The following is a 9,094-nucleotide window of genomic DNA, read 5'->3' as shown; positions in this document are numbered from 1 at the left end:
ATGGTGAACCCAAAAATTCTCAGGTTTGGCTGAATCTAGGATTTTTGGAAAAATGCAATATGAAACCGGCTTATTATGAACCAGTTTGCTTACCTCTAGTCAAGTCACTGTATGAGGCCACATTAGATCCACCTTTCAGATGTTATAATATACAACCCAAAGTCACCAACACAGTGTGCATATCAAATTCTATATGTCTTTACTTACAGAACTGTCTCCCTGATATTAACAAACATGGTCTCTAAAGAGAGATTGCTTGAAGTGTTCGAGAAGATCCTGCAATCAAATTTGCCCAATCTGGAACACGAGGTTGAAACATTTCTCCAATATACCCTCAAACATGATGCTCTGGACCAGATGGAGGATCCCAGGGGCAAAGTACAAGAAGTTCTGAACATATTGCATGAGAGAGGAGAAGAGGCTTGTCAAGGGTTTTTGGATAATTTGAACAAAAATTCACATTTGTTCCCTAAGATTCTCTGTATCCTGAATGAGCAAAGAATGGGTGAGTAAAGATGAGCGATCATCTATATCATTGGACAGGAGTTGAAGGGTCTGCTCGTTGACATGGTTGACAATACGTCTTAAGTCCTTCTCTGTCATGGTCTTTGTATTTTGGTATAATGGGATCAAACTTAAAAAAATTTAAAAAAATGTATATAAAATAACTAAAAAAATGTTCAACATACAACATGGAAGAAACCATGTCCATCGGCATGGAGGCCATCTGATATTATGGACAGAAATGTCAGTGAGATAATACATTTCACTGTTTCCCAGCTGACTACCTAATCACATTAACCCTATAAGAGAACTGTTTTACTTCAATATCGGTTTTATGTTTTTGAAAAAAATTAGACTGTAGGAGTGGTGAATTGAAAGCCCATGCTTTAGATAGATGCCAATCAACAAGGTTCTCTGTTCTTCCCAATCCCCCATAGACATACATAGGTGGTTTGGCTTGTCTGGGTTTTTATAATAGGAAGAGGGGAATAGGCTACAACATCTGCCATCATGGGATAGTCAAGGTACCCCAATACACATTTGATAGTTGTCTGGTCTTGCCAAAATCAATAGCTTCAGCCAACTTTCAATTAAGGCATTGCCAAAACCTTACAAAAATGCTCAACAAAAATATCCAAAATACCGATCCCTATATGGTTCAACTGTATTTAGTAACTTTTTTTAGACAAAGTTTTTAAAAATCCAACAATATCAAATTTTGGCAAGCTATACTGACCATTTATGATGAATGTTTTCCCCTGATGCCACATATGAAAAATCACACTTAATTTTATGCCCTATGTTGGCGAACTGCTGCTTTTTTTTGTTGCAGATTTATTTTGCGTTTTTTTGAGTCAAAGTTAAGACGGGAATGGGAAATATATAGGAAGCTCGTATACTTCTTCCCTCTGCTAAATCCACTCTTGGCTTTGGCTCAAAAAATTGCAAAAAAAAAAGCTGCGTTTCCACAACATGGAGACTTAGCCTTAGAGTTTACACATAATGGAAATATTCAACTTGTGTACAAAACGTCAGCACACGCCCAAGCATTCGTAAAAAATTGGACCATATTTGGTGTGGTGGTGGGATCAGATATTTTTGGTAGCAGAATGTTCTATTAAACTAGAAAAGTTGATGACATTCTCTCTTTTTGTTTTTCCAGACAAGGCAACATTTAATCTGGTGGTTGAAGATTTAGGTCTCAGACAATTTCTGCACAACAAGCTCACACTTGCACGTATTCAGAGTATTGGTTGTAGTAAACTATCAGATGCTCCCTGCCGTACCATGAAGGACATTCCCATGGATTTTCTAAAACATCTTATGGCATTGAATATCCAAGAAGCTTTTAGAAACTTTAACTTCAACCATGGAAAAAATTCACAGCAGGACACTTTGGGCAATGTGTCAGGATCTGTCCACCCTCTAGATGTTGTCTGTGGTCTCCTACATTGCTCAGACAATTTTCTGCGCCAAGAGATCATAAGGAGGATGGCCATGTGCCAGGTCCCGGTTCCTTTACTGCTTCCTGCTGCTGAAGAACCACACAGCACTTTTTTGTTGTGGGCAATGAGAGGTATCACAAAGAGTCTTGGGACATTAACTGAACATAATATAGTAGATATCTCGATGCCAGTCTTTTCCTTTGTAAGTTTAGGAGAATCTAGATGTATACCCATAGCCAAGATTATCAACCACATTCAGAATGATCTTGTACACAGAGAGATGAGTTGGGGTGATATGCCAAGACATATCTCAGACGGGTTGGTGGAAATATCTTGGTATTTCCCTGCTGACCAACTACACTTTGAAAAGCCTTTTGCAATGCTCAGTCTACATGGAAACTTGCAGTCCAATATGAGGCAGTTCAACTTTTTAACCAAAGTGTCTTCTGCGGTGTTCATACTCATGGAAAATATGACCAAGCAACAGTGGGACCTGTTATCACAGACTGGGGCCAACAACAAAAATTACTATTTTATAACCCAAGATCAAATTAACCACTTCTGTCACCAATCACTTTCAGAACTTGGTTTAACTGAGCAGAATGTTCTGATGCAATTGGATGAGAATTTCGATGAAAAGTTAAAGTTTATCCTCAAAGATACCATGCAAAGGCGTCCCATAGAGATGACATTGAGCGAAATGTCGGTGGTGGCCTCAAAATTTAACTTCTGTAGTGATGAAAACCAATATGATTGTGAGTACGGAAGATTACATTCTCTGGAACTCATGGATGATATTGGAATGGAATTAAAGCGTGATAAAGGAGATGTACTCCGAAATTGCAAAGTGCGAATCGCAAAAATCGAAAAACAGTTGTGTCGACTAAGAAACCTAGGAGAACTTCACACAACAGAAAACAAGTCCCAGCTAACTAATGAAATGTATTATCTCCAGATGGCCCAATATTGGTATAATTACAGTGATGTAATGACAAATCTACGATATGCTTTTACCTATCTGAACAAGGCACAACAACAATATTTTCTAAAGTGGATACAGCTTCAACAATTCTCTGCAAATACCAAATCATCGGAAACAATACAAGAAGAAGTGTTTTGTAAGATCGGACAGATGTACGAAGCAGAATTGACTCCTTGCATAGCAGAAGATAGAAGACTATATGCCAATTTTCCTGAAGTAGCTGCAGACCTTCTCCTTCAAGGAATTCCAATTGAGCTCATCGATGGAGACACCGGCAATATACACCTGCAGTGGATCACTGATGTCCTATTAGCGTTAGACACCAAGACTAAGGGAAAATGCAGAATAAGGGTAATATCTGTAGTAGGAGTACAGGGTACAGGGAAGTCCACCCTGCTGAACACCATGTTTGGTCTACAGTTTCCTGTGGGCTGTAGACAATGCACTCGAGGAGCCTTAATGAGTCTTATTAAGGTAGAAGAGAAAATCCTAGGCTGTCACTTCCTTCTGATAATCGACTGTGAAGGATTACAAGCTCTCGATAATGCCTCGGTGGAGGAGAACTACGATCATGACAATGAATTGGCGACACTAGTGGTTGGGTTCAGCGATATTTCCATAATCAACATGGCTTTAGGAAGCATCTCGGAAATGCAAAACATTTTGGAGATTGTGGTCCATGCATTACTAAGGATGAGAGAAACTGGGAAAAGGCCTAACTGTCTATTGGTCTATCAGATGATGGAAGGAGAATCTTTTGAAGAAGAAACCATGAGAGAAACCAAGGACAAGCTATGTCTAGGTGCACAAATTGCTAAAAACAGCAAGATTCTCCAGTGTAATGACACCATAGAATGCAATATTTTAGAAGATTACTGGGTTATTCCTCCATTTCATCTTAAAACTTCTTACAGTGAAAAAGTCATAGAGTTAAAGCGATATCTACTGCAACTGATAAAATACCAATATCAACCGGAAAGCTTTCGCAATGTTCAGAACTTTACTGAAGATATCAAGTCTCTGTTGAATTCTGTGAAGAATGATAATTTCATCTTCAGATTCAAGAATATTTTAGAAGGAAAAATTTACACTGAAATCTATGAGCGGTTCTTGGAACTGGAATGGAATTTATGTAGAAAAATGCATAGGTGGTGGGTCTACAGAGAAGACCAGCTCTCCAAGCCACCTCCTGGTGAAGACAAATTAGAAGTCGAAGATGTATTGAAAATTCTGAATGAAGAGGCAAGGACAATGGAAGAATCCTTACAAGTCTATTTTTCAGACAGGACTGAAGACACATATTGCTATGAAGCAAAAAAGTTTGAGGTTGAGTTCATGGAGAAGATTGAAAGTCTCAAGAATCAGCTGGAAACTCATTACACCAACAAGTGTATGCAGCTTAAAATTTTAAGACGTGGATTGGTAAAAACTATTCTAGAGGATTTTATCAAAGAAAACTGGGACTCCGATGAAACCAACTTCAATGGTGAATTACACTGGAAAAATGCGGTGGCCAAATATAAAGCCATGACACTGAAGAATCATAACGTTGAGGAGGAATTTCTACAACTCCTGAGACGAGACATGAGGACCAAAGGGAGCTTGGTCAATGAACTGATCCAGAGTAGCAGCAATTTGTCAGACTATGCTCACGCAACTTTTACATACGACTCAAAATATGTCAATAAATCTTGGTTTATGGAAAAATGTAACCATATGGAAAATTGTACGTCCTGCCACAGCAAAAGAGGCAGTTTTGTCCAGTTCATAACAGAGAAATCTAACAAATATATTTACAAAATGACCGAATCAGAAACAGTCTACGACCCGGTGCATGGCATGGACCTGCTAAATATGGTTAACGAAATAATTCACCGGGATGCCATGCCCTATACGGTCCTGTTCGAACTAGACCTAAAGCTTCAAATCTTGACAAAAGCTGCCCCATGTTTTCAGAAGATGCATGATGACTTCTTAAAAAAAATTGAAGCCCAGTTTGCTGTGGATGACGATTTCGTGACACAAGCAATACTTGGCTTAGGATACATAGCACATGACAAAAGAGTTGTCAAAAACTATTGTCAAGATTTGCTGAAGCCGGTGGTGGAGCTAAAAGTCAAGAATATGTTCATGCAAAATCTTATCAGTGACTATACAAACTATATGTTTGCAGTGAACAACAGACAGAGGACGTCTTCCGAGGGTTCACATGGTCTGGGGGATATTCATCATGCTCCACCAGGAGACACCCTGCAGAATATTTACAATCGATTTACAGATAAAGAAGAGATTCAGGTCCTAATAACAAACATGGTTTCCAAAGTCATACAGGACATTAGAGAGATGCTACAGTTCAATGTATGGAAAATTGAGAAAGTTAGTGATAATGACCTTGTGACAGCTTTGTGGTCAGTACTAGAAGAAGAAACATCAGTTGTGAGAAGAAACATCTCATATCCACCTTTGAATTTACAAATTTCAACAGTTTCTAACTGCGCTGTCTATTTTAACTTTTTCTTAGAAAAATTACAGAAGCAAATTCAAAAAGAACTCAGTTTCCAGAGCATTCGAGAACATTACATGCAGTGTCCTTATTGGATACACTGAGAAGCAAAGGACACTGGTAGGGTTGAGCTGATCTTGACTTTTCAGGATCGATTTTAAAATCCGATTTCCGATCATTTTTCATTCGAACCTGATCTCGATCCCAATTCCGATCCCAATGCAAGTCAATGGGATTTTTTTATTAATTGGAGATTGGATTTTAAGAGCAATCCTATTTACTATACAGCATGGAATCTAACAATTGAACGCTTTAATTGTTAGAATCCACGCTGTGTAGTGAATTACTAAGTAGCCAGAGGATTTTTTTTTAATCCTCTGGCTACTTAGTCCCCCCTGGTGTCCACTTACCTGTAGAGATGGCTGCTCCGGTGTCCGGTGTTCTTCTTCACCTCGCCACTGCTCCACGCTGCTCTTCTCGCCTCACTGCCCCCTGCCTCCCAGATTAGGAGAGTGTGGGCGGGTTAGGAGAGTGTGGGCGGGTACTGGGAGTGGAGACGTCACATCTCCCCGCCCTGTACCTGCCCACACTCTCCTAAGCCACAAGCCCCGCCTTCCTAGCTCTTTAAACACTAACCTGGGAGGAGGCGGCAGCAAGGCGAGAAGAGCAGCGTGGAGCGGCATCGAGGCGAAGAAGAAGGAGAACACCGGGCACCAGAGCAGCCATCTCTGGAGGTAAGTAGCTACTAGAGATGTTAGTTTAGTCTCCCATTAGAATGAATGGAGGCAGCCGGCGCGCAGGGGGTTAAGGCTGTGTGCCGGCTGCTTCCATTCATCCCTATGGAACCGCAGCGGAGCCTTCACACTGAGTATACACTCCACTCAGAATGAGCGGAGCGTATACTCAGTGTGAAGGCTAAGCAAAGCATTGTGGGAAATAGTACCGATCTCGATCCCACCTAAAAAGATTGTGTTCGGAATTCCGATCAGCGATTAAGAAAATCCGATCTTTTCCAAACATGATCGGTCAACCCTAGACACTGGTTGGTAAAGTCAGCAAAAAATCAGGGCACAAATATACCAATTTTGTGTAAGATTAGTCTACATCACTGGTGGTAAATCTGGAGTATCTTAAGACACTTTTGTCCAAAATTTGATCTCAATCTTAAACCATGTCTTTTTTATGTTATGCCATGTCCCATTTATTAGGTGAAGAGCATTCCCAACTAAAATCCAAAATCACCAGTACATAGAAGCCTCCGAGTAGCCATTGAACATGGTTGTCTTCTGCTATTCCTAGATATATCATCAACAAACCATTGACAGCAAAGAAATAGGAAGGTGTCACTGCACAGTATAGCCAAAAAGGTTTATATCGGTGACATCAGTAGGAGATGTGATGGCCGTCACCTCCTGGAAAACCTAAGAATTTATTAAACAAAGCCACAGACCCTCAGCCTTAGTTTAGAAGAGGTCTCCATTCACTGATGTCATTAAACCAGCATTAAATCACCACAACACAATCCTGGACATCAATGAATATCTCCGTCTGGAAAAATTGGAGACCTTGATCAAATAGTCAATACTTCATGGACTAACTGACTACATGATTTACACGCTAACTCATAACCAATTTGCTTTGCTTTCTATGCTTATCGTAGCTTTGAAAATTGTGTCATTCTCTTGTTATTATGTAACTTGGTTTTCTCTTCTTTATGCTTTGTTATATTTGACAATTTGATTTAAAAAAAAATAAAAACAAAAAATGTAAAAAAAAAATAATGTAAAAAAATGACCAAAATAAGAAAAAAGAAATGTACTATTCAAAGCAGCTTTATTAAAAGTCAGGAAAGTGAATGCAGATATCTATAGTATCCCAGTAATCGTAACCACGTGGGCAGTAAAGATAACACATCATATATATACATCACATCATATATGAAAATGAAACTGTATCACTGAAATTTCCCCATTGTGGGACTATTAAAGGATTATCTTATCTTATATACACAACCTGCAGATCACCCTTCTGCATTGGGGGTCGTATCCATGGCAACCGATCAAGATAAGAGACTGTCATTACTAAGAAAGTTAGAGAAAATCTTTAAAACTCTGCAGAATTTTTAATTACTTATATTTGCAAAAATGTTTAACTTTTAATTATCTACAAATATAGATATGATCATGTACATGGGAATACCCCTTTAAGGTAACAGAATCAGCATATCACCCCAGCCATACAGATAGATAGGTTAGGGTCACCAGAACCAGCATATCACCCCAGCCATACAGATAGATAGGTTAGTGTAACCAGAACCAGCATATCACCCCAGCCCTACAGATAGATAGGTTAGGGTCACAGAACCAGCATATCACCCCAGCCCTACAGATATATAGGTTAAGGTCACAGAACCAGCATATCACCCCAGCCATACAGATAGATAGGTTAGTGTAACCAGAACCAGCATATCACCCCAGCCATACAGATAGATAGGTTAGGGTCACCAGAACCAGCATATCACCCCAGCCATACAGATAGATAGGTTAGGGTCACCAGAACCAGCATATCACCCCAGCCATACAGATAGATAGGTTAAGGTCACAGAACCAGCATATCACCCCAGCCATACAGATAGATAGGTTAAGGTCACAGAACCAGCATATCACCCCAGCCATACAGATAGATAGGTTAAGGTCACAGAATCAGCATATCACCCCACTTGTATCTGAGACTCTGTTCATGAGATATCTATTTTTGTAAATATGCAAAAGAGAAATAAAGGTGTGGCCACTTACCTCTTTGGAACAATAGCAATGCCTCATGATTATTTACCTTAACGCAACCATAAATGTAAATCTATCGGTATGCAGGCAAACAGAAAACATTGCCTCTGGTCCTGAAGGTCGGGAAAGAGGTGAAGGGACAGAATATTTTCTTATATTTTTTTATCCCATTTTTTTCTTAAAGTATAAGGTTCAGTTTACTGTATACCTGTATATAATGTTGACGTATAATCGCAGGTATCTATATTGGATATGTATGCATATAATATGATAAGCATTGATACAGGACAACCCTGGGACAAGTAGCCATATAACCATACACTAATACATCATCACCACCATTGATTAAGGATTATGGACTAGAATTGGATATTTTTCAATTTGAAGGCATTACAGACTATGATGGAGGTGTCTGGGGATTGGTGGCTATACTAAGGATGGTGCCTGACCCTGGCATGGCCACTATCTCCAGGATGGTGGCTGTCTGTGGTTTAGTGACTATACTAAGGATGGTGGCTACACCCAGCATGGAAGCTATCTCAAGGATGGTGGCTGTCTGTGGGTTTATGGTTAAACTAAGGATGGTGGCTGACATTGGCATGGTCTCTGTCTTCAGGATGATGGCTACCTGTGTTTTTGTAGCCATACTAAGGATGGTGGCTGACCCTGGCATGGCAGCTATCTCCAGGATGGTGTGTGTCTTGGCACAGTACATGTCACCGTATTGATTTCCACTATCCTTGGGTGGCAGATGTTCTATGATGGCAGATTTCCCTGGGATGTATTGTATTTCCTTTTAATTTGCAAAAACATGAAAAACTTATCAAATACTAATAAAATAAATTATAAAAAAAATATTCATTAAATTTCATGCCTG

At 39.6% G+C, this 9,094-nt stretch overlaps 1 protein-coding gene across 1 annotated transcript; it reads left to right on the top strand.

Annotated features, from left to right (window-relative positions):
- Positions 1-5,538, top strand: LOC142217167 (up-regulator of cell proliferation-like). The gene is made up of 3 exons (XM_075285358.1): positions 1-23; positions 210-505; positions 1,667-5,538. The coding sequence occupies exons 1-3, from the start codon at positions 1-3 to the stop codon at positions 5,536-5,538; spliced, it is 4,191 nt and encodes a 1,396-aa protein (XP_075141459.1).
- Positions 5,539-9,094: the final 3,556 nt, after the last annotated feature.

This window comes from Leptodactylus fuscus, chromosome 8, assembly GCF_031893055.1.
Source record: "Leptodactylus fuscus isolate aLepFus1 chromosome 8, aLepFus1.hap2, whole genome shotgun sequence".
Taxonomy (NCBI): Eukaryota; Metazoa; Chordata; class Amphibia; order Anura; family Leptodactylidae; genus Leptodactylus; species Leptodactylus fuscus.
Note: the sequence above shows the minus strand (reverse complement) of the source record. Positions and strands in the feature narration are given on the sequence as shown.